This window comes from Chlorocebus sabaeus, chromosome 20, assembly GCF_047675955.1.
Source record: "Chlorocebus sabaeus isolate Y175 chromosome 20, mChlSab1.0.hap1, whole genome shotgun sequence".
In the NCBI taxonomy this organism is placed as follows: domain Eukaryota; kingdom Metazoa; phylum Chordata; class Mammalia; order Primates; family Cercopithecidae; genus Chlorocebus; species Chlorocebus sabaeus.
In genome coordinates this window covers 61,028,279-61,054,655 of record NC_132923.1, presented here as the reverse complement: position 1 = coordinate 61,054,655, position 26,377 = coordinate 61,028,279, and the positions used below count along the sequence as shown (strand labels likewise).

General features: G+C 41.1%; 2 protein-coding genes and 3 non-coding genes across 6 annotated transcripts in view; all 5 read left to right on the top strand.

Moving 5' to 3' along the window:
• The first annotated feature begins 13,438 nt into the window (after window positions 1–13,438).
• Window positions 13,439–22,542, top strand: RABGGTB (Rab geranylgeranyltransferase subunit beta). Of its 2 annotated transcripts, XM_007978256.3 has the most exons (9): window positions 13,443–13,527; window positions 14,755–14,862; window positions 16,450–16,647; window positions 17,223–17,328; window positions 18,691–18,743; window positions 18,900–19,010; window positions 19,608–19,733; window positions 21,537–21,686; window positions 21,962–22,542. In XM_007978256.3, exons 1-9 carry the CDS (start codon window positions 13,525–13,527, stop codon window positions 22,100–22,102), a joined length of 996 nt encoding a protein of 331 aa, XP_007976447.1. In that variant the 5' UTR covers window positions 13,443–13,524; the 3' UTR covers window positions 22,103–22,542. The 2 variants fall into 2 exon arrangements, with proteins under 2 accessions (XP_007976448.1, XP_007976447.1); XM_007978257.3 differs by lacking the exon at window positions 21,537–21,686 and having other exon boundaries at window positions 13,439–13,527.
• On the top strand, window positions 14,341–14,419 carry LOC119626451 (small nucleolar RNA SNORD45). The gene has a single exon (XR_005242617.1). It is a non-coding gene; the product is annotated as a small nucleolar RNA SNORD45 (small nucleolar RNA).
• Window positions 15,151–15,234, top strand: LOC119626450 (small nucleolar RNA SNORD45). Its single transcript, XR_005242615.2, has one exon. It is a non-coding gene; the product is annotated as a small nucleolar RNA SNORD45 (small nucleolar RNA).
• Window positions 16,762–16,834, top strand: LOC119626452 (small nucleolar RNA SNORD45). Its single transcript, XR_005242619.1, has one exon. It is a non-coding gene; the product is annotated as a small nucleolar RNA SNORD45 (small nucleolar RNA).
• A 101-nt stretch (window positions 22,543–22,643) lies between the features above and the next one.
• Window positions 22,644–26,377, top strand: part of MSH4 (mutS homolog 4) — a 116,079-nt gene continuing 112,345 nt past the window's right edge. Inside the window, exon 1 of the mRNA XM_007978253.3 lies at window positions 22,644–24,653. Coding sequence (XP_007976444.3) covers window positions 24,413–24,653 — 241 coding nt within the window. The 5' untranslated portion in view covers window positions 22,644–24,412. The remainder of the gene's footprint in view (window positions 24,654–26,377) is intronic.

Sequence of the window (26,377 nt, the reverse complement as noted above, 5' to 3'; positions counted from 1 at the left end):
AAGCTTGCCTTTGTCAGAGAATTTGACACAGATTATTTACCAACTATCTTTCCCACTAGGCTCCTTCAGGGTAGAAGCATTTCTTATAGGGCCAGCTATGTAGCACATGCTTAATACTTAATGCTTATGTTTACATAATGTAAATTTAGATGATTATCACTCTGTGGCTTTTGTCAGAGCAAATGCAAATGTTCTCCAGAAAAAAAACAAACACCCTCCAATTAGGCCCTAATATGAGCTGACAATGAAAAATCTTCAAAATCTTCAAAATAAATAAAGAACCAATCAGCATGAAATAAAGTCAACTGAAAATTAAAAATAACACATTTAGGATCTTGATATGGTTTGGATCTGTGTCCCCACCCAAATCTCATGTTCAACTGTAATCCCAATGTTGAAGACGTGGCTGGTGGGAGGTGACTGGATCATGGGAATGGTTTCTAATGGTTTAACACCATCCCTCTGAACACTGTCCTTGTGATAATGAGTGAGTTTTCGCATGAGATCTGGTTGTTTAAAATTGTGTGATGCCTCTATCCCGCACCTTTTCCTCCTACTCTGGCCATGTAAGACTTGCCTGCTTCCCCTTCACCTTCTGCCATGATTGTAAGTTTTCTGAGGCCTTTCCAGCTGTGCTTCCTATATAGCTTGCCGAACCATGAGCCAATTAAACCTATTTTCTTTATCAATTATCCAGTCTAAGGTATTTCTTTATATCAATGAGAGAACAGACTAACACAGACCTCAAGACTCCAGATATTAGAATGATCAGATAAACAGTACAGTTGGCCGTACTGTGTTTCTGTGAGTTCATTATCTCTGGATTCAACCAACCTCAGATGAGAAATACTCAGGGGAAAAAAAAATTCCACAAAGTTCCAAAAAGCAAAACTTGAATTTGCTACATGCAAGTACTACCTTAAATCCACACAAATAGAGTGATATGTAGGCATCTTACTAGATATTATAAGAAATCTAGAAATGATTTAAAGTATATGGGAGGATGTGCATAGGTTATATGCAAATACTATGCTGTTTTATAGAAAGGACTTGAGCATCCTTGGAGTTTCATATCTCCAGGGGTTCCTGGTGCCAGTACCCCTGCAGATAACAAGAGAAAACTGTATAAAATAACTCAACGTGAAAGATGTAAAGAAATTTGAAAAATCACACAATGGAAAACAATAGGAATCTATCGAAACAAACAGGCAGATCTGAAAAATAATCAATTGGAATCTGAAATAGTATTTCTCAAGTTTTAACATGCATAGGAGTCCTTGGGGAGCTTACCAAAATGCAGAATGCGATTTGGTACGTCTAGGATGCGACTCAGACTCTGCCTTTCTAATAGCTCTCAGAGTGATTTTGATGCTGCTAGTCCATGGACTTTAAGTAAGAAAAGAACACCAGCATATAGATCGGAATAAATTACCCAGGATGCATCACAGAAAGACAAAAAGGTGAAAAATACAAGAGGTTAAGAAATGAGAAGGATGCAACAAGAAAATGTAACATGTCAGCCAAGTTCAGTGGCTTATTCCTGTAATCCCATCACTTTGGGAGGCTGAGGTAGATGGATGACTTCAGGTCAGAAGTTTGAGACCAGCCTGGCCAACATGGTGAAACCCTGTCTCTACTGAAAATACCAAAAAATTAGCCAGGCGTGGTGGCACACGCCTGTAATCCCAGCTATTCAGGAGACTGAGGCAGGAGAATCACTTGAACCCATGAGGTGGAGGTTGCAGTGAGCTGAGATCACACCACTATATTCCAGCCTGGGCAACAGAGAGACTCCATCTAAAAAAAAAAAAAAAAAAAAAAAAAAAAAGGAAGTCTAACATGTCAACTAAAGTCCCAGAAAGGGAGATGTTAAAAGAGAGAAAGTCCACTCCTTACATTTGCAGGGCCTGGAGCAAAATCACAAGTGCACACCCACATACCATATAAGATACATTTAACAGTTAAAAGTTAATACCCAACCTAATCCACAGTTAAATAAAATATGCTCTGGGCGGGTCATGGTGGCTCACATATGTAATCCCAACACTTTGGGAGGCCAAGGTGGGTGGATTGCTTGAGGCCAGGAATTCTAAAACAGCCTGAGCAACATACTGAGACCTCCTGTCTCTACAAAACACACACACAAATTAGCTAGGCATGGTGGCACATACCTGTAGTCCTAGCTACTTGGGAGGCTGAGGTGGGAGGATCACTTGAGCCTGTGAGGTAGAGGATGCAGTGAGCTGTGATCACACCACTGCACTCCAGCTTAGGCAACAGAGCAAGACTCTGTCTTTTTAAAAAAAGGTCTGGGTGCGGTGGCTCATGCCTGTAATCCCAGCAGGTTGGGAGGCCGAGGTGGGCAAATCAGAAGGTCGAGTTCGAGACCAACTTGGCCAACATGGTGAAACCCTGTCTCTACTAAAAATACAAAAATTAGCCAGGCATGGTGGCGGGCACCTGTAATCCCAGCTACTTAGGAGGCTGAGGCAGGAGAATCACTTGAATCCGGGAGAGGGAAGTTGCAGTGAGCCGAGATAGTGCCATTGCACTCCCGCCTGGGCGACAAGAGCAAGAGTTCATCTCAAAAAAAAAAAAAAAAATGTTCTGGCAAGGCACAGTGACTCAGGCCGGTAATCCCAGCACTTTGGGAGGCCAGGAAGAGAGGATTGCTTGCATCCAGGAGTTCAAGATCAGCCTGAGCAACATAGTAAAACCCATGTCTACAAAAAATAAAAAATTAGCTGGACATGCTGGCATGCACCTGTATTCTCAGCTACTTAGGAGGCTGAGGTGGGAGGATCACTTGAGCCCAAAAGGTCCAGGATGCATTGAGTGGTGATTGTGCCACTGTACTCAGCCTGGGACAGAGTGAGACCATGTCTCAAAAATCTATCTATCTATCTGTCTATCTATCTATCTATCTATCTATCTATCTATCTATCTATCTATCTCTATCTTTCTGTCCTCCAGCTTTCATAATTATACCTTGATGACAACCCAGAATGCCAGGTTCAAATTTAGCCAGCTTGAATTTAGAGTCATGTGCTAGAAAATTACAGATTAGGAAAAGATCTCTCTTGGCCTGTTCCTTTCCTTATACCACTTCAGGGTCTTGCATCACAGTGCGTTTTGTACCTATGCACGTGGACATCCTAACCTAGACATCTAAGCTCCCTTCATACCCTGGTTACATCAATGCCTTGGCAACTCCTTGGGACATGTGGTGCACATGCCAGCAAATGATCTGCCCTTTAAGGCAAGAACCCAGGGAAGATACCCAAGTTGAATTTGGAAGTGGTCTGTGGGGCCATTTGGGTAGAAAAATCCAGGGAGGGTGACCTGAAATACCATCTAGTGGTGTAGAGGCTGATTCTGGGTGGGCATGTCCACTTGATTCCAGGGACTGCTTGCTGCATGTAAAAGTATGTGGCTGTAGGAGGACCAGAGCAGGACCCACCCTCTAAACATGGGCCACCAATCACCTTACCTGTGTCTAACAGATCATGTTATTGTATCAGATCATGTTAGAAAATTTTTAGGAGTGATACATTCTCAAATACAGGAAGTTCATCAAATACCAGGTAAAAGAAGTAAAAGTAAATCCACAATTCGAGGCATCTTCATGAAACTCCACAAAACAGAAGACCGAGAAAAGATCTTAAAAGCAGCAAAAGAGAATTACCCACAAAGTAACAGTTAGATTGACAAATCAACAGATATTTTCTCCTTTTCCTTTTTATGTATGTTTTAAATATATATATATTTAACAGTCCCATGTGTGGAGGGTTGACTTTCAGTAGATCACATCAAGTGAGCTGCTCTGCTCCAGAAGCAGTTCCTCCAAGTCTGGGTTAGCACCAGGGACCACACAAATGAGCACTGCCTTATGGGCAAGGGGGCTGTGATAATGGTTTGGCTTTCTGTCCCCACCCAAATCTCATCTTGAATTATAATATCCAGGTGTTCAGGGAGAGACCTGGTAGGAACTGATTGGATTAAGGGGGTGGTTTTCTTCATGTTGTTCTCCTGATAGTGAGTTCTCACGATATCTGATGATTTTATAAGTGTTTGACATTTCCTCCTGCACAACACTCTTCTCTCTCCTGCTGCCTTGTGAAGAAAGTGCCTACTTCCCCTTCATCTTCTGCCATGATTGTAAGTTTCCTGAGGCCTCCTAGGCATGCAGAACTGTGAGTCAATTGAACTTATTTCTTTTATAAATTGCCCAGTCTCAAGTTTTGTTTTTGTTTTTGTTTTTGTTTTAAGACAGAGTCTCACTCTGTCACCCAGGCTGGAGTGCAGTGGTGTGAGCTCAGATCACTGCAACCTCTACTTCCTGGGTTCAAGCGATTCGCCTGCCTCAGCCTCCCCAGTAGCTGGGATTATAGGCGCCCACCACCATGCCTGGCTAATTTTTGTATTTTTAGTAGAGACAGGGTTTTACCATGTTGGTCAGGCTGGTCTTGAACTCCTAACCTCAAGTGATCCGTCCTCCTTCCCAAAGTGGTGGGATTACAGGTGTGAACCACCATACCCAGTATAGAATCTTTAACCCACAAAATTCTTTGAAGAGTCATCTGTGTTAAATAAAGCCATTTTCAGATAAACAAACTGACAGTTTTCTACCAACAGAAAATCTAGTGAAGTGAAATCATTAAAGGAAGAGAAGATCGCTCCAGAAGGACAGTGTGCTATGCAAAAGGAAATAGTTAAATGAATTGTGACTATGTGGGTAAAAAATTGGCCTATATTAGGCTGTGCGCGGTGGCTCACGCCTGTAATCCCAGCACTTTGGGAGGCTGAGGTGGGCGGATTAAGAGGTTAGGAGATCAAGACCATCCTGGCTAAAATGGTGAAATCCTGTTTCTACTAAAAATACAAAAAAAATTAGCCAGGCATAGTGGCATGTGCCTGTAGTCCCAGCTACTCTGGAGGCTGAGACAGGAGAATGACATGAACCTGGGAGGTGGAACTTGCACCTGAGTGAGCCGAGATCATGCCACTGCGCTCCGGGCGACAGAGTAAGTCTCTGTCTTAAAACAAACAAACAAAAATTGCCTATATTAGATGATGATAAGATAGTATTTATGAAGTTAACAAAAAACATAACTAAAATACTAGAGAACAAGTCCAAGGAGGTTGAAACATTTGAAATGTCCTAAGGTTCTTGTACTATTGGGAGACAGTGTTAGGATATTAACTATACACATTTTTAATTATGCAAGGTAAATTTCAAAATAGCCAGTAAATTATTAGAATTCATAACTTCTAAACCAGAAGAAAAGAAAAAATAGAATAAGAAAAAATTAAGATACTTTTTTCTTAAAGGCAAGAAAGGCCAAAACAAAACCATAGGAAAAGTGGAACAAACAGGAAGAAAAAATTTGGATAATAGGAACAAGCCCACAATAAACAAATAATTACATGTAAATGAACTGAGGTTACTGGTTGATGATGGACAAAAAAGTCAGCCATATTTCATTTACAAGACACACTAAAACATAAGGGCACAGAAAGGTTAAAGATACAAAGTTGAAAAAAAACTCTTAGAGGTAACTATTAACTAAAAGAAATCTGTGGAAATTAACATTTAACAAAGACTTTTCAAGGTAAAACATCTTATTAGGGCTAGATATGGTCATCATTTAATGATAAAAGGGTATGCCTTGTACAATAGCTGTCTGTCGCCTGTAATCCCAGCACTTTGGGAGGCTGAAGTTGGAGGATCGCTTGAACCCAGGAATTCAAGAGAAGCCTGGGCAACATAGCGAGACCTTGTGTCTATAAATAATTTAAAAATTAGCTGGGGGTCGTGGCGCACTCCTGTGGTCACAGCTACTTGGAGGCTGAGGTGGGAGAATCTCTTGAGCCCAGGCAGTTGAGCCTGCAGCGAGTGGAGACCCAGCCTGTGTGACAGAGAAAGACCCTATTAAAAAAAAAAAAAAATTGGCCAGGCATGGTGGTGCATCATGATATAGTCCCAGCTACTAAGGAGGCTGACGTGGAAGAATCACTTGAGCCCAGGAGTTCCAGGTTACAATGAGCTATGATCCAGCCACTGCTTGCTAGCCTGAGTGACAGAGCAAACCCTGTTTCCTTTCCCTTTTTATTTTTTTTTTAATTCCCTACAAATGAACAATAACAAAACAAAATGCTCAACTCAACAAAACTAGATCATTTTAAATTTACATGCAGGCCAGTGTGGTAATGGCCTGTAATCCCAACACTTTGGGAGGCCAAGGCAGGAGGACTGCTTGACTCCAGGTGTTGGAGACCACCCTGGCCAACACAGAAAGACCCCATCTCTAAAAAAGAAAAAAGTAAAAACAAACAAGCAAAACAACCTTACACACATTTAATAAAGTATCTGAAACTATAAATGGGAAAAATGAACAGAATTACAGGAAGAAATGAAGAAATCCATCATCATAGTACATTCAATACTGTTTCTCCCTCTCAACTATTGATAGCTAACACATGTCAGTATGTCAGGAATACTTCTCCAAATCCTTAAAGCAGTCAATTTTAAGAGGACAAGGTGCCAATATTTTCTAATGAGTGTTCAAAAATGCTTGTTCAGTGCGAAAGACGAGAATGCACAAACCAAAATAGCTGTAATACACACAGCAAATCCTAATTCTGTGAAAAGCTAGTAAAAGGCACACAGGCCTTTCTTTTTTGAAAGTAACTTCCAGCCATTCCAAGATAGCTGAATAGGAATAACTCCGGTGTGCAGCTCCCAGCATGATCGATGCAGAAGATAAGTGATTTCTGCATTTCCAACCGAGGTACCTGGTTCATCTCACTAGGACTGCTTCGACAGTGGGTGCAGCCCACAGTGGGTGAGCTGAAGTAGTGTGGGGCATCGCCTCACCAAGGAAGTGCAAGGGGTCAGGGGATTTCCATTTCCTAGCCAAGGGAAGCTGAGACAGACTGTAAATGGGACACTTCCACCCAAATACTGTGCTTTTCCAATGGTCTTAGCAAATGGCACACCAGGAGATTATACCCTCCACCTGGCTCGGCAGGTCCCATGCCCATGGAGCCTTGCTCACTGCTAGTGCAGCAGCCTGAGATCAAACTGCAAAGCAGCAGCCTGGCAGGGGGAGGGGCATCCACCATTGCTGATGCTTGAGTAGGTAAACAAAGCGGACTGCAAAGCTCGAACTGGGTGGAGCCCACCGCAGCTCAGCAAGACCTGTTGCCTTTGTAGACTCCATCTCTGGAGGCAGGGCATAGCTGAACAAAAGGCAGCAGAAACATCTGCAGACTTACACATCCCTGTCTGACAGCTCTGAAGAGAGCAGTGGTTCTCCCAGCATGGAGTTTGAGCTCTGAGAACGGACAGACTGCCTCCTCAAGTGGGTCCCTGACCCCCGCGTAGCCTAACTGGGAGAGACCTCCCAGTGGGGGCCAACTGACACCTCACACTGGCAGGCACCCGTCTGGGACGAAGTTTCCCCAGGAAGGATCAGGCAGCAATATTTGCTGTTCTGCAATGTTTGCTCTTCTGCAGCCTCTGCTGGTGATACCCAAGAAAACAGGGTCTGGAGTGGACCTCCAGCAAACTCCAACAATTCTGCAGCTAAGGGACCTGTTAGAAGGAAAACTAACAAACATAAAGGAATAGCATCAACATCAACAAAAAGGACATCCATTCCAAAACCCCATCTGTAGGTCACCAACATCAAAGACCAAAGGTAGATAAAAACCACAAAGATGGGGAGAAACCAGAGCAGAAAAGCTGAAAATTCTAAAAACTGGAGTGTCTCTTCTCCAAAGGATCACAGCTCCTTGCCAGCAAGGGAACAAAGTTGGACAGAGAATGACTTTGACAAGCTGACAGAAGTAGGCTTCAGAAGGTCGGGAATAACATACTTCTCTGAGCTAACGAAGGATGTTTGAACCCATCGAAAGGAAGCTAAAAACCTTGAAAAAAGATTAGAGGAATGACTAACCAAAATAAACAGTGTAGAGAAGACCTTAAATGACCTAATGGAGCTGAAAACCATGGCATGAGAACTACGTGACGTATGCACAAGCCTAAATAGCCTATTCGATCAAGTGGAAGAAAGGGTATCAGTGATTGAAGATCAAATTAATGAAATAAAGTGAGAAGAGAAGTTTAGAGAAAAAAGATTAAAAAGAAACGAACAAAGCCTCCAAGAAATATGGGACTATGTGAAAAGACCAAATCTACGTCTGATTGGTGTACCTGAAAGTGATGGGGAGAAGGGAACCAAGTTGGAAAACACTCTTCAGGATATTATCCAGGAGAACTTCCCCAACCTAGCAGGCACACCAACATTCAAATTCAGAAAATACAGAGAATACCACAAATATATTCCTCAAGAAGAGAAACCCCAAGACACATAATCATCAAATTCACCTGAAATGAAGGAAAAAATGTTAAGCACAGCCAGAGGGAAAGGTTGGGTTACCCACAAAGGGAAGCCCATCAGACTAACAGAGGATCTCTCAGCAGAAACTACAAGACAGAAGAGAGTGAAGCCAATATTAGACATTCTTAAAGGAAATAATTTTCAACCCAGAATTTCATATCCAGCCAAAAGCTTCATAAGTGAAGGAGAAATAGAATCCTTTACAGAAAAGCAAATCCTGAGAGATTCTGTCACCACCAGTCCTGCCTTACAAGAGCTCCTGAAGGAAGCACTAAACATGGAAAGGAACAACCAGTACCAGCCACTGCAAAAACATGCCAAATTGTAAAGACCATCAATGCTATGAAGAAATGGCATTAACTAATGGGCAAAATAACCAGCTAACATCATAATGACAGGATCAAATTCACACATAACAATATTAACCTTAAATGTAAATGGGCTAAATGCCCCAATTAAAAGACAGACTGGTAAACTGGATACAGTCAAAACCCATCAATGTGCTGTATTCAGGAGATCCATCTCACACATAGGCTGAAAATAAAGGGCTGGAGGAAGATCTACCAAGCAAATGGAAAGAAAAAAAGGGAGGGGGGTGTTGCAATCCTAGTCTCTGATAAAACAGACTTTAAACCAACAAAGATCAAGAGAGACAAAGAAGGTCATTACATAATGGTAAAGGGATCAATTCAATAAGAAGAGTTAACTATCCTAAACATATATGCACTCAACACAGGAACACCCAGATTCATAAAGCAAGTCTTTAGAGACCTACAAAGAGACTTAGACTCCCACACTATAAAAATGGGAGACTTTAACACCCCATTGTCAATATTTAGACAGATCAACAAGACAGAAGGTTAACAAGGATATCCAGGACTTGAACTCAGCTCTGCACCAAACAGACCTAATAGACATCTTCCAGAGGTACAAAGAGCGCTGGGACCATTCCTTCTGAAACTATTCCAATCAATACAAAAAGAAGTAATCCTCCTTAACTCATTTTATGAGGCCAGAATCATCCTGATACCAAAGCCTGGCAGAGACACAACAACAACAAAAAAGAATTTTAGACCAATATCCCTGATGAACATCGATGCAAAAATCCTCAATAAAATACTGGCAAACCAGATCCAGCAGCACATCAAAAAGTTTATCCACCATGATCAAGTGGGCTTCATCCCTGGGATGCAAGGCTAGTTCAACATATGCAAATCAATAAACGTAATCCAGCATATAAACAGAACCAAAGACAAAAACTACATGATTATCTCAATAGATGCAGAAAAGGCCTTTGACAAAATTCAACAGCCCTTCATGGTAAAAACTCTCAATAAACTAGGTATTGATGGAACACATCTCAAAATAATAAGACCTATTTATGACCAACCCACAGCCAATATCATACTAAATGGGCAAAAGCTGGAAGCATTGCCTTTGAAAACTGGCACAAGACAGGGATGCCCTTTCTCACTACTCCTATTCAACATGGTGTTGGAAGTTCTGGCCAGGGCCATCAGGCAAGAGAAAGAAATAAAGAGTATTCAATTAGGAAAAGAGGAAGTCAAATTGTCCCTGTTTGCAGATGACATGAGTGTATATTTAGAAAACCCCATCATCTCAGCCCAAAATCTCCTTAAACTGATAAGCAACTTCAGCAAAGTCTCAGGATACAAAATCAATGTGCAAAAATCACAAGCATTCCTATACATCAATAACAGACATACAGAGAGCCAAATCATGAGTGAAATCCCATTCACAATTGCTACAAGGAGAATAAAATACCTAGGAATCCAACTTACAAGGAAAGTGAAGGACTTCTTCAAGGAGAACTACAACGACTGCTCAACGAAATAAAAGAGGACACAAACAAATGGAAGAACATTCCATGCTCATGGATAGGAAGAATCAATATTGTGAAAATGGCCATACTGCCCAAGGTAATTTATAGATTCAATGCCATCCCCATCAAGCTACCAATGATTTTCTTCACAGAATTGGAAAAAAAATACTGTAAAGTTCATATGGAACTAAAAAAAGAGCCCAAATTGCCAAGACAATCCAAAGCCAAAAGAACAAAGCTGGAGGCATCACACTACCTGACTTCAAACTATACTACAAGGCTACAGTAACCAAAACAGTATGGTACTAGTACCAAAATAGAGATACAGACCAATGGAACAGAACAGAGGCTTCAGAAATAACACCACACATCTACAACCATCTGATCTTTGACAAACCTGACAAAAACAAGACATGGGGAAAGGATTCCCTATTTAATAAATGGTGTTGGGAAAACTGGCTAGCCATATGTAGAAAGCTGAAACTGGGTATCTTCCTTATACCTTATATAAAAATTAATTCAAGATGGATTAAAGACTTAAATGTTAGACCTAAACCCATAAAAACACTAGAAGAAAACCTAGGCAATACCATTCAGGACATATGCATGGGCAAGGACTTCATGACTAAAACACCAAACGCAATGGCAACAAAAGCCAAAATAGACAAATGGGATCTAATTAAACTAAAGAGCTTCTGCACAGCAAAACAAACTACCATCAGAGTGAACAGGCAACTTACGGAATAGGAGAAAATTTTTGCAATCTACCCATCTGACAAAGGGTTAATATCCAGAATCTACAAAGAACTTAAATTTACAAGAAAAAAAAAATGCCATCAAAAATTGGGCAAAGTATATGTACAGACACTTCTCAGAAGACGACATTTATGCAGCCAACCGACACGTGAAAAAATGCTCATCATCACTGGTCATTAGAGAAATGCACATCAAAACCACAATGAGATACCATCTGACACCAGTTAGAATGCCAATCATTAAAAAGTCAGGAAACAACAGATGCTGGAGAGGATGTGGAGAAAAGGGAACACTTTTACACTGTTGGTGGGAGTGCAAAGTAGTTCAACCACTGTGGAAGACAGTGTGGCAATTCCTCAAGGATCTAGAACTAGAAATGGCATATGACGCAGTAATCCCATTACAGGGCATATACCCAATAGATTATAAATCAAGCTACTATAAAAACACATACACACATATGTTTATTGTGGCACTATTCACAATAGCAAAGAATTGGATCCAACCCAAATGTCCACCAAAGATAGACTGGATTAAGTAAATGTGGCACATATACACCATGGAATACTATGCAGCCATAAAAAGGATGAGTTCATGTCCTTTGCAGGGGCATGGATGAAGCTGGAAACCATCATTCTGAGCAACATATCACAAGGATAGAAAACCAAACACCACATATTCTCACTCATAGGTGGGAATTGAATAATGAGAACACTTGGACACAGGGCGGGGAACATCACACACTGGGGCCTGTCATGGGGTAGGGGGCAGGGGGAGGGATAGCATTAGGAGAAATACCTAATGTAAATGATGAGTTAATGAGTGCAGCAATCCAACCTGGCACATGTATCCCCATGTAACAAACCTTCATGGTGTGCACATGTACCCTTAGAACTTAAAGTGCAATTTAAAAAAAAAAGTAACTTCCAATATTTTTACTATTAGCACTCTCTGAAGAAGTGTTTGTGGTGGTCGTGGTGGTGGGGGGAGGGTGGTCTGTGTTTGTGGGGGAGGCGGGTATAGGGCTGGACCTTGAGATGGACAAGACAAACAGGAAGGAAATGTGAACATTTCATTAATATTCATTTTTAAAAGATTCATTGAACACTTACTATGTGCAAACAGGCACTCTACTAATTAACAGCCATTTCAGATTTTCAGAGTGTAAAGGGCCTCAAGAACAAATGATTTATTTTTATTTTTTTGAGACAGGGTCTTGTTCTGTCTCACACCCTGCAGTGCAGTGGCATGATCACCGCTCACTGTAACCTCCACCCCCCACTCCAGAGTTCAAGTAATTCTCTCACCTCAGCCTCCACAGTAGCTGAAACCACAGGCTTGGGCAACCACTTCTGGCTCATATTTTTATTAATTGCAGAGACCGGGGTCTTGCACATTGCCCAGGCTGGTCTGGATCTCCTGAAACTGCCTTTGCAAAATTATAGCCGAGGAAACTATGGCCGTGAAAGAAATCAGACCTAACCGACTCCATTTTGCTTCTAACTTTTAAGCTGTCCTTGTTCATTCCTGAGCCTAGGCTGAACCAACTTAGGAAGGAATTCAGTTTATTGTTTGACTCTGAAACAAAATTGATAATATCCCTTTCCCAAAAAAACTGCTTGCTTGCCTGGGGACCAGTCTGCCTTTGCAGGACTAACAGATTAGCTACAAGATTAGAAATTACAGTTTAGAGGTCATGTAGCCTCTGGCTCCAAGTGTCTGAATCTCCCCAAATTGCTCCTGGGGATAACATCACTATTGTAAAATCTAAGATAAGTGCTTGACATATTTTGCAGACCCTGCTTTCCATGGATCAGCTGAAACCACCCAGATTGGTAATTTGGCCCAATCAGTCTGCCATCCTACCCAGGAACAGAAAACAGCAAGAAAAACTCACTTCTACCCACTATGAGTCCATCTTTAACCTGACCCATCAGCACTCCCTACTTCCGAAGCCCCTACTCGCCAAATTATCTTTAAAAACTCTGATGACTAGTAGGGGAGACTGAGTAAGAATAAAACTCCAGTCTCCTGCACAGCTGGCTCTGCACGAATTACTCTTTCTCCACTGCAATTCCCCTGTCTTGATAAATGGGCTCCCCGTCAGCAGCAGGCAGAGTGAACCCCAATATTGGGTGGTTACACTTCTAGGCTCAAGCAATCCTGCCGTCCGGCTTCCCAAAGTGCTGGGATTACAGGCGTGAGCCACCACGTCCAACTAGAACAAATGATTTCTTAAAAGCAACTCAAATATTTAAATATTATTTAAAACTGTTTCTGGACAAATCGGAGGGACTTTGGGACAAGAATATGGTCGCGGGACTTTGAACGCAGGCAGTGAAGACACCTATGAGCCATCAGTGGGGTCCTACGGCAGCCATGGAACTGTTCTGCCTTGCAGGCGAAAGTGTGGTCAGCTATATCGGAGCGCCATGGGGCCTTGTGTGGCGCATCTGCGCAGGCGCCGGGCTCCTAAGTATACCCAGGAACTGACCCTGATCTCTCTTTTCCCTGTTAGACATGGTGAGTGTGAGTCAACCGCTGCTGTCCTGATGGGTTGGTAGCAGACAGGGTAGGGTGGGGTAGGGTAGGGTTGAGTAGGGTTAAGCATACTGGTCACCCTAGGATTGGTTTCCTGGTGCTGGAGAATGATTAAGACACAGGCCTTGAAGATTTTTTGAGTGTGAAATATTACTCAGCATTTTTTGCAGACCTCGCGGGCAATGCCGCTTCTGATTTTATCCAGGCCTTCTGTAGGGAGGGCCTGTTAGAGTTGAGCAGCCCGATTTCTTAAACCCTCTAAAAAGCTGGGGCTGATGGGTGGCCTTTTTTTTTTTTTTTGGAGGGGGGATGTCAAAAATGTCTTTAAAATCGTTAGTGATGTGGTCTCGCTTTAAGATTTTTAGTGGGATCAGAGGAAAACTCGGTACTTAATCACTTCCGGTAATCTTCATGACCTATTATAATGACTACTGTGTACTCTCAATGAGGAAGATAAATACGAAAAGAACTAGAGCCACATCACATGGGGACTTCTGCAAATACAGAGACTCGGATTAAAGGTGGAGAAGATGGAGCTAAAGGAACTACTTATTTAATACATTTGAACAACTTTTGGGGTATTTAGAAGGTGCTTTGAAACCTGCATTTGATAAGCAAAAATTCGCTTGCAAATTAAGGGCCAGTTAGATAAAAAAAATATGTATATATGCCCTCTGCCACATGTAAACGGTAAATTGTCCTGAAATGATAAGCTTTGATATTCTATGGTGTTTATTTTTTACTTACCTTTTGAATGAAAAGTGAACAACAAGCAATGCTGGTGGTAATATTTTGGGTCAATGATGAGCTGGCATGTATTCTGAATCTAAAGTTGATTATTAATACTTTAGCTCTAGAATTACTCTGAGACCTGAAAATTACCTGAATCGTGACTAAGATGGAGCTCGAATGACTTAAGTTCTTTTTTGTTAGATAGAATTTTTGTTTGTTTGTTTTGTTTTTGAGTCAGGGTCTCCTGTCGCCCGGGATGGAGTGCAGTGGTACAACCTCAGTTCACTGCAGCCTTAATTTCCTGGCCTCAAGCGATCTTCTACCTCAGCCTCCCTAGTTACAATTTTTAAATGAAACATTTTCCTATTACAAGATGAAACGAAGTGAAAATTGAGATGTATGTTGAATCTATGCTGTGGGGCAGAAGAACATTGTAGAGGTAAACATTGATGGATTACTGCTTTTTTATTTTGAAAGGGCACTCCACAGAAGGATGTTATTATCAAGTCAGATGCACCAGACACCCTATTATTGGAGAAACATGCAGATTATATCGCATCCTATGGCTCAAAGAAAGATGATTATGTATGTATGATTTTATGTTGGAAAGTTTATTTTAAAGAAGTGTGACAGTCATAAGCAGTGATACAGTATTTATATTTTATGTCTTAAAATGGCATCCAACTCCGTGCAGAGAACTGAGGATTTCCTGTGCCTTTGAACTTCAGTTAAGTGTGCTTTGGACGTCTGAGATTGTGGGCTTATTAGAATCGCAGTATTCACCTATACTGAGAGGGCTTGCCAGACAAAGTAGATGAGGGTTTGAGGTACAAAACGGGTTTCCCTTTTTGTAGTTAGAAGTAATACTTTCAAGGTCAATGATGTTTTGGCATATATTATCTGAATCTATTGCTGATGTGTAATAACACTTTAGCTCTAGAATTACTCTGAGACCTTGAAAAGGTTTTACCTTAAATTTTTAAATTTCGAGGAAAACTCTCTGGGACAATCTTAGCAAAAAGTAGTAAACAACTTAGTTAAGAGTAAATGTTTTTCCCTGTAGTATCCAAACTCAGTTGTCTTAAGCTTATCTACCTATTTGTGGGATGTATGTATTAATTTTTTACTTAAGTGTTAGGTTCCCATAACCTTGAAAATACTCTAGTAGCAACCTTGAAAATACTCTAGTAGCAATCATGGAGTTAAGGCCATATGGATGGGGCTGGACTCATTTCTGCCTTTCTCTGCTATCTATGCCCTGAATTTGGGTTAGTAGCAAATTAAGATGCACCACCTGTTAAAAAAACTTTTTTTTTTCCTTTTGGGAGATATAACCTCACTTTGTTGCCCAGACTGGAGGACAGCGGTGCAATCTGGGTTCACTACAACCTCCACCTCCTGGGCTTAAGTCAGCCACCTGAATAGCTGGGATTACAGGCGCATTCTACCACGCCCAGCTAGTTTTTGTATTTTTGGTAGAAACAGAGTTTTGCTATGTTGACCAGAGTGGTCTCAAACTCCTGACCTCAAGTGATCTGTCTGCCCCAGCTTCCCAAAGTGCTGGGATTACAGGCAGGAGCCACCACCCAGCCACAAAACTTCTTAAAATGTAATGCATTATTGAGTGTGGGAAAAATTTGTTTCTGGAATCCTAATACTAATTTTCATCTATCATTGATTAGCCACTGTTTTATCTGGGCGTAGACGTCTAATCTTTAGATAATGTTTAGGGCATTTTGATTTTTCATGAAGTTATATAATTTCCTAATAGATAATAAGTTTTGTACAGAGTCCACATTAAAATAGATGTCCGATAAATATGGTATAGGTACTTGGAAAGAAATACTGTCCCTGAACTTCACTGATGAAAAAAGTAGATGCTTTTCTGTCTTTGGCTCATGGGAGAAACTAAAGCCCTGTTTGTATTGTCAGCCATAGATGAACTAATCCTGTGCTTCTCAGATAATTGTTTTTTTTCGGATTAATAGTTGTGTCTGAAGATGGCCTCTAACGTTGAGCAGCACAAATTTTAAACTCAATACTGATTAGTGCCATTAAGGTCAGGAGAGGTAAAAATAGCAGCATGGCTAATAAGTTAGCTTTGTGTTTGATCTCTTTATAACCTGTTTTCAGTTCAAACTGACACATTTAAGAAATTGTGTATTATTTTAGGAATACTGTATGTCTGAGTATTTAAGAATGAGTGGCATCTATTGGGGTCTGACAGTAATGGATCTCATGGGACAACTTCATCGCATGAATAGAGAAGAGATTCTGGCATTTATTAAGTCTTGCCAACATGAATGTGGTGGAATAAGTGCTAGTATCGGACATGATCCTCATCTTTTATACACTCTTAGTGCTGTCCAGGTAAATACTAATTAAAATTGCAACGATCTTGATAATGTGTTCTTTTACTTCAGAGTTGAAAATTGAAACAGGATTTGGTCAAAAAGTTTTGTTACAAGTGAAGCTGTCCTACAAGGTCAATGATGTAATGGCATGTATTAGCTGAATCCAAAGTTGATGTGAGTTTCTAAAATTACACTGAGACCTTGGAGGGTAAAATTTTTATCTTCAGTATGTGTAAATACTGTTACATAGCTAAGTGGATCTATTTGATTTTGGTATTAGTGAACATCTACCTGGTGGTTTAAAGTCTTTCTGGTGCTGGGTGCTGAGATGGGAAGATCAGGACTTTGTGTGTATGAGAGTTAGTACACTTGAGTATCTTGGAATGCCAAGTTTATATGTAGAAAAATTATACTTTAAAGATTTGGGTTTTGATAATATCTGTAATTTTATTGAATAACAGGAGAGTCTGCATATTTGAGAAAAGGCTATACACAGAGACAAAAGGAGCGCTTGGCAACTTAAAGAGTTGAGCATAAGATCATTAGAATAAACCTGAAAGGGGTATTTACTAATACTTGTCTTTATTGCAGATTCTTACGCTGTATGACAGTATTAATGTTATCGACGTAAATAAAGTTGTGGAATATGTTAAAGGTCTACAGAAAGAAGATGGTTCTTTTGCTGGAGATATTTGGGGTAATGTCAGATTTAGTCCATTCTACCCAAAATACCAATATTAAAATGTACTGGTTTTGCTAGTAACAAGTTTATAAGTTTTTCATCTTTTCAGGTCCCACTAAGCAGCTGGTCTAACTGGAGTTAATGGTCTGCTGGAACTTCCAGCATGCACTGTGGTAGTTATATCAGCATACAGGAGCACTGGAACAGAGGGGGCCAGTCTAAAAGATAAGGTAGGTGGAATTTTTTTTCCCCAATATTTGGTGGCTTTGTAAAGTTTTTTAAAAACTACTTGCTGGAAAGAGAAAAAAATTCTAAAAAAAACTTTACAAACTTGCTGAATATTTGAGTGGAGGGAGGGAATAGAATTTTATTTGATAAATGTAGATAATCTCTGCTTTAGGGATGAACACAGTGCAGGCCAGAGAGACCAGCTGCTTCATGGGATGTGAAAAATCTACTTTTATAAGGTAGGGTAAGTTTATTGCATTATTAGAAATCGCCTAATACTTTTGGTTCTATTAGTTTTCTTCTCTTTCTGGGCATTCTTTAAGCAGCTTAAGATAATTTGCTGTTACTTTTTTGTGGCAGGGTCTTGCTCTGTCCAAGCTGGAGTGCAGTGGTGCAATTACTGCCCACTGCAGCCTTGACAGTTCACGCTCATGATCCTCAGGCCTCAGCCTCCTGAGTAGCTGGGACTGTATAGGCTCATACCATCACAGGCAGCTATTTGTTTGTTTGTTTATTTATTTTTTGGTGGGAGGAGGCAGAGTTGCTGGGGTTGCAGAGCTTTGTTGCCCAGGCTGGAGTGCAGTGGTGCAATCTTGGCTCACTGCAACCTCCACCTCCCAAGCTCAAGCAGTTCTCCTGCCTCAGCCTCCAGAGTAGCTGAGACATGCACCACAACACCTGGCTGGCTTTTGTATTTTTAGTAGAGATGGGGTCTTCTGGCCTCATGTGATCCTCCTGCCTCAGCCACCGAAAGTGCTGGGATTTCAGGCCTGAGCCACAGTGCCCAGCCCCAGCTAATTTTTTAAAAAAGTTTTTTGTAGAGATGGGGTCCTGCTATGTTGCCTAGGCTAGTCTCAAACTCCTAGGCTCAAGTGATTCTCCCACCTCAGCCTCCCAAAGTGTTGGGATTATAGGCAAGAGCTACTGTGCCTGGTCAATTTGCTGTTATTTTTGACAAAGGAATTTTCTTGGGAAGGAAAGGCACTTCAGATTTAGCTTTCCTCCTGACTACCCTAAAGTTTTTACTTTAGGGTAAAAAAAAGTTAAGCTTGAACTCAATTTAAAGTAGTAGTTGTGCAGAGTTTGTTTTTAGATGACTCATGTATGATTTGGTAACACCTGCCTTGATTTGATCTCTTTTTATTGTAGGAGAAATTGATACAAGATTCTCTTTTTGTGCGGTGGCAACTTTGGCTTTGTTGGTAAGCTTTGAATATTTGATTGAAATGATTAAAGTTCATGAATGCTCTGGATTTTTTTATTTTTTATTTATTTATTTATTTTGGTGTGATCTGCTGAATACTCTGGAATTTAACAGGCTTTTTTTTTTTTTTTTTTTTTTTTTTTCCTGTTTGTAGGGGAAGCTTGATGCTATTAATGTGGAAAAGGCAATTGAATTTGTTTTATCCTGTATGAACTTTGACGGTGGATTTGGTTGTAGACCAGGTTCTGAATCCCATGCTGGGCAGGTAATTTATTAACACAGATGAAAATTTATTGTCATTTTGGAAGCAAGTGTAGTAAAATAGGAAAATGGGTTATTTCGGTGTTTGTCAAATAACACATAAAGTTAATGACTGTAATATGGCATCTTAAGAATTGCTTAGTTGCTTTCATTGCTTTGCTTTATATAGTATATACCTTTCTCTGTCAGTGGATCCCTCTGACCTAAGCAAACATAAGTAGGTTTGTAAGCACCAAAACACATTTTTTTCCACTAATTTTTCACTAACCATACAGATAAAAAAACCCACATTTTTCTTTCTGCCCTGAGATAAATGATGAACCTCCTTTCTTGTGTCAGAGAACACTGAATATGTGAATGGCTGTGATTTACTAACCATGAAGAAATTTTGACAGTAATATTTCAGTACGGAATTGCATACTAGTAATACTATGCTTGGATTTGTTCAGATATGTGGTATTAATGCATGTTTGGAATTTTAAGTGTCAGATCGAGAAGAAAACCTTAAAATATAAAGTGGTGTTTTAATAATTTGAGTAGTTTTATCACTTTTACTGTCAAGAAATTATTATACACATATACTTTATGTCTGTAATTTTAGATCTATTGTTGCACAGGATTTCTGGCTATTACAAGTCAGTTGCATCAAGTAAATTCTGATTTACTTGGCTGGTGGCTTTGTGAACGACAGTTACCTTCAGGCGGGCTCAATGGAAGGCCAGAGAAGGTATTGTTTGATAAGCTGTGTTCTGCTGGCTTTAGAACCTTGAGTGAATGCTGCAGCTTTGTCTTGCCTATTTCAATATTGTAAATTGGCCATGAGCTTATTTATTTACTTTCCCTCTTATAAATTTTCAGTAATGTGTCCTACTAAAAGACTCCCCTTGGCAAAAGTAGAGCCCCGTGAGTTGAAATACTCATTGATTCTGATGTCCATTTCCAGACAGTCTTGTACAGGAATCTCCATGTTTAAAGACAGTTGGTTTTGGCAAATTGGATTTTTAAAAAATTAGGCTATAGAATTTTTGTTTGCAGTCTTCTTATTTAAGGAATACCCAGATAATTTGGTTTGGAGAGAGGATATTATTAAATTTTCCTCCACATGATAGGTCCCTATATCAGGTCTGTAAGGGACAAACAGTGAATACTCATTTGCAACTATGTAATTTTCCTGTAGAGCAAGTGCAGCCATAAGCGGTAAGAAATGAATGGGTATGACTGTGTTCCAATTAAAATTATTATGGACAGATATACTCATATTTCATATGTCAGATTTTTTTTTTTTTTTTTTTTTTGAGATGGAATCTTGCTCTGTTGCTCAGGCTGGAGTGAAGTGGCGCCATCTCAGTTCACTGCAACCTCTGCCTCCCAGGTTCAAGCAGTTCTCCTGCCTCAGCCTCCCGAGCAGCTGGGACTACAGGCGCACAGCTAATTTTTGTACTTTTATTAAGGATGGGGTTTCACCATATTGGCGAGGCTGGTCTCGAACTCCTGACTTTGTGATCCACCTGACTCAGCCTTCCAAAGTGCTGGGATTACAGGTGTGAGCCACTGCACCTGACCCAGGACTATTTTTAAATGATTTACAAATGTACAATCTATTCCTACACTATAGTCTAGATTTGACTCAAAGATTGTAGCTTGCTGTTCCCCTGCCCTCTGAATGGGACGTGGTGGTACAGTAGCTGGGATTACAGGCGTGCGCCACCACGCCCATCTAATTTTGTATTTTTAGTAGAGATGGGGTTTCACCATGTTAGTCAGGCTGGTCTCAAACCCCTGACCTCAGGTGATCCACCCTCCTCAGCCTCCCAAAGTGCTGGGATTACAGGCATGAGCCACCGTGCTCAGCCTGTATTTTTATTTTTAAACCTCAGTTTTTCTGAGTAACAATGGGCAGAGAAACACCCACAGTTGCTGTCTACAACAGAGTGGAATAAAAAACCTGAGGAACTGTCAACAGAAAAATGGGTGGCCGTGCCGGGGCCTGCATTTGCTCACAATCTAGGGCAGCTTCTAATGGGTCTATGCGTTATTCAAGGATCTCATTAAAATGCAGCCTTGGGTGGGATTTTCTTCCTTACAGACTTATGTCACCATATTTTGAAGAGCTAGGGTTTAGTTGAATTTTAAGCAGGTGTGTACCCACCTGGACAGTGCTGGTAGAAAAACAGAACTGTACCCATGGATTTCATGATTATACTACTAGCTTGGTTAAGGGGCTGAGTTAGGCGTTCGTTGCAGATAGAAACAAGGTAGATGCATGCTTATCAGTGAGTACTGAGATATTTAGCATGGTTACCTATGAATTGGAGTTTGGTCTCTTCTTATCCATTAATTGATTATCTTTCATTGTAAGCAAGTATTTCATACCCTGCATGTCAGTATATCCCTGGATTTCGTCCCTCCACATGGTTTGACACTTAGAACATCAGATTACTTGAGAGTGAGACTTAATCCACTTTTAAATTGTTCTCAAAATTAGGGAAATAAAAGAGAATGAAATTGTGGCAACTTTTTTCCCTCCTAGTTACCAGATGTATGCTATTCATGGTGGGTCCTGGCTTCCCTAAAGATAATTGGAAGACTTCATTGGATTGATAGAGAGAAACTACGTAATTTCATTTTAGCATGTCAAGATGAAGAAACGGGGGGATTTGCAGACAGGCCAGGAGATATGGCAAGTAATATTTCTGACATATTTGTATAAATTATTTCAGTGTCGCATTCCTTCATGGTTCCATGGATTTCCAGGGTGGTATTCCGAGTGTTGCTTTGAAAGCAGTATTTTTTTCTATTTCTTGTAGAATGTATGAAGGATATAGAACAATCTTACAGAAATTTCTTGTCGCCTGTTGCTAACAAAATTAGTATATGGTAAAGGTCAGGTATTAATGATTTGAAGTTAAAGAAATTTTCATTTTGTAACCTGTATATATATTCTTTTTTAAATAGGTGGATCCTTTTCATACCTTATTTGGAATTGCTGGATTGTCACTTTTGGGAGAAGAACAGATTAAACCTGTTAATCCTGTCTTTTGCATGCCTGAAGAAGTGCTTCAGAGAGTGAATGTTCAGCCTGAGCTAGTGAGCTAGATTCATTAAAGTGAAAGCTGCATAGTATAGTTTTGCCATTTTAACATTTCTGTATTTGAAGTGCTTATTAAATCTAAAAATGAATACTGTTAATATTTTGTACATTGTGTTAAATTAATTTTAATAAATTATATAATTATACATATTGTAAAATAAAGACCTGTATTTTATTTTCTGCTTTTTATGCTAAAGTCCTGTTATTCTGACTACAGTTTTTTGTGTATACTTTTGTGTCTGTTATTTATGTTCAATAACTGAGCTAACATAGAAGAACTCTAGGTTTCTACTTGATTTTTCTCCCATGTATACGTTTCATGTGTTCTATAGCAAGTTGATGTAAAATGGTTTGTCAACAAGAATGTTAACTGATGAAAGTGGATAGAACCCATACATGAATTAAATGATGCACAAAATAAATGGCTGTTGAAATTTGGAAATGATTCATAGGTTTGAATATGGTTATTCTGAATTAGTCACAGACTTAGGTTAAATGGCAGTCTACCATCTTAAAATGGGGTTGTGATTCGGACTGTACATTTTTTTTTTTAGCATTTTATATATCAGAATTACCCAAGGAAGGGGTTATCTTCAAATAAGGAAACACTTAACAGTTAAGTTGATGGTCGCCACAGTATTTTTTTGCACCTATCTTTTTCTTAAAAAGCTAAAATGGGTACAATTCACTGTGTTTTTTTTTTTTTTTTTTTTTTTGAGACAATCTGTTGTGCAGGCTGGAGTGCAGCAGCATGATCTCGGCTCGCTGTAACCTCTCCCTGCCAGGTTCAAGCAATTCTGCCTCAGCCTCCTGAGTAGCTGGGACTACAGCCTCATACCACCATTCCCGGCTAATTTTTTTGTTATTTTAGTAGAGACGGGGTTTCACCATGCTGGTCGGCTGGTCTCAATCTCCTGACTTTGTGATCCGCCCGCTTCGGCCTCCCAAAGTGCTGGGATTACAGGCATGAGCCACCACGCCCTGCCTAAAATGGGCACAATTACTCTTTAGGGGTTTACAGTTTTGATGAAAATGAGGTATTCTCTGTTTTTAAATTTTATTTTTTAGAGACAGGGTCTTCCTTTGTTCCCCAGGCTGGGGTGTAGTACAGTCACAGCTCACTGCAACCTTAAACTCCTGGGCTCAAGCAGTCCTTCCACCTCAGCCTCTTGAGTACCAGGGACTACAGGCACCTGTCACCATGCCCACCATGTTCAGCTAATATTTTAATTTTGGGGGCAGGCAGTGTCTTCCCCAGGCTGGTCTCCTGAGGTGAAGTGATCCTCTGGCCTCAGTCTCCCAAAGTGCTGGGATTACAGGCAGGAGCCACCGTTCTCAATCTGAAAATAAGGTTTTTTAATGGAAATTGAGATTTTCTCAAGTATGTTTGGAATACCCTGTGCCATAATTATTCCAAGAACAGAGACGTTCTTAAGGACTGTTGCCATTGCATGTGGGTAAACTGCTGTGCATAACTGGTTTATTGAAATACTCAACAGTGACAGGATTTCAGTAGTGGTGTAAATTAATGTCTTCTAATAACTTCTATATGACAGTATCCAGATAATTGCATCATGGTTAATTCACGGATCTGGTAAGTTGGCCTTATTTAAGGAATTTTCTAAAGGTCACTATCGCAAAGCTGGAGTTTGAACTTCTAGTATGCTATTAACTGATTTATATATTAGAAACCACAGTACTAGAAATAGGTGGATGGGGAACTGTTAACTGAGAGATCTTACCCAGTTAGTCTTTCCCTGTTTCCTACTCTACTATGTGCACACTGTCTTGTGATAATATAACCAGATCTTTCCTATATTTGGTCACAAGATAAACTTTAGGTGGGTTATACTGTGTGAGCATTACATGTTCTCATTGTGTCAAAGGCACTGGGTGTACTGTGTTGGGTGGTTTCTACATTTCAAGATAAGCTAGTGTGCTTGGATGTGTGGGAAATGCATGTATCATTTTGCAATAAGGGAGATTGGGTGCTGTGAGAATAATGGGGCTAACAAATTGGGTGGTAACTGATGGGCCTTGCAGAGTTCTGGTTAGTCTGATACCTGCAGGCTGAGGAGGTTCCAGTGAGGTTCATGTGGAAAGTGATGGGTTTGGGAATGGCTGGAAGCAGGGTCGTAGACCTGAAGCACGTGAATCCATGTGGAAAGCCGAGGCTGCATGCGCCTGCGCAGTGCAGTTTAGTGCGTCGGCGCGCAGTTCTCCCGCCCTTTCCAGCTGCGCAGCTTCCGTAGTTGGGCTATGCGAGGGGGTGCTCAGAAACCTCACACTTCTCGGGTCAGGGAAGGTTTGGGAGGATGCTGAGGCCTGAGATCTCATCAGCCTCGCCTTCTGCCCCGGCGGTTTCCCCGTCGTCGGGAGAAACCCGCTCACCACAGGGTCCCCGCTACAATTTCAGACTCCAGGAGACTCCTCAGAGTCGCCCTTCAGGCCAGGTGGCCTCTGCATCCACCCCTCCCGGCACGTCAGGAGCCGCGGGGGACCGGAGCAGCAGCAGCAGCCTCCCCTGCCCCGCGCCAGGCTCCCGGCCAGCCCAAGGCAAGGAGTGGTTGGGTGGAGGAGTCTCCTTGAGGCTAGAGGCCGGCAGTTCATGGAGGCTCAGGGACACGTGCGTGGTGGTTACCACAGTGAAGTTCAGTTGTGGTTTGGTTGGGGCGTGAGATCAGAGTGCCCTGGGAATTTGGTCTGGGTGATTAGAAGCCTTGACTTTTCAAATTGGTTCTATTGCAAGAGCTTGATTGTGGATGGCTCAGTTCTGAGGAAGGCTGAAGTATCCCACATAACGTCCCTCAGAGTGTCTGACAAATGACAGTTTGTGCGTTAGTTTGCTGATAGAAGTGGTGAACTGATCTTTGACTGCTGAATTTAATTCTCCAAATCCTGCTAGGATGGGATAAAATAGAATAAATTGAACATTTCATCTAATTCAGGAAAATAATATGTTTAGTATTAAAAGATGTGGGCTGGGCGGTGGCTGACGCCTGTAATCCCAACACTTTGGGAAGCCGAGGTGGACGGATCACTTGAGGCCAGGAGTTCTTTCTACACCAGCCTGGCCAACATGGTGAACCTTCCAACCCCATCCCCCATCTCCACTAAAAATACAAAAATTATCTGGGTGTGGTGGCACATGACTGTGGTCCTAGCTACTCAGGAGGCTGAGGTGGGAGGATGGCGAGTCCAGGAAGTCGAGGCTGCCGTGAGCTGAGATCGCGCCACTGCATTTCAGCCTGGGTGACACGGTGAGACCCTGACTCAAAACAAACAAAACAAAAAAGATGCATGTCCTTCAAATCATTTATTATTTTACTAGTCTCTATTCATGACAAAGCATCACCATTTTTCACACACGATTGCAACACAATGGTAAAGTAACAAATACCAACTCCAGTGGTCATTTTTCAGTTCATCTCGTGGCCTTTCTGCTGCATTTAATGTTCTTAATTTCTTTAGTTTTAGAAACAGAGTCTCGCTATGTTGCCCAGGCTGGTCTCAAACTCCTGGCCTCGAGTGCTCCTCCTGCCTTGCTCTCCCCAAGCATCGGGATTACAGGCATGAGCCACCACTGCCTGGCCTATATTTAATGTTCTTGACTGGTCTTCTCTTAAACTCTCTTAATTTGGCTTCCTTGATTCCACTTGCCCCTGTTTTTCTGCTACCTCCTAGAGAATTGCTATGCTCACCTTTGTTCCCAAATTATGGGCGTGTCATTAAAGCTTTTTTCTTCCTAGGCCACTTCTACCTAGATGTGAATAACTCCACAACTCAGATCTCATCTACACTCCAGACTTATTTCAGACTGTCTTCCGAAGTTTTTATTGATGGACTAATGGATACCTCAAACTCACTATATGATTAATTAAATTCCTCTCTGCTTTTCTTTTCTTTCTTTTTTTTTTTTTTTTTTTTTTTTGAGACAGAGTCTTGCTCTGTTGCACAGGCTGGAGTGCAGTGGCATGATCATGACTCACTGCAGCCTCAAATTCCTGGGCTCAAGCGATCCTCCCACCTCAGCCTCCCGAGTAGCTGGGACCAAGGGGAAAGCCCCTACAGACGGCAATTTTTAAAATTTTTTTTATAGAGACAGTGTCTTCCTACGTTGCCCAGACTGGTCTCGAACTTCTAGGCTCAAGCGATCCTCCTGCCTCAGCCTCCCAAAATGCTGGGATTACAGGCGTGAGCCACTGCACCTAGCCCTCAAACTCCTAAGTGTTCTTCCATCCTTCTAGCTTACTTACTGTACTACTTACTTATGTTGAAAA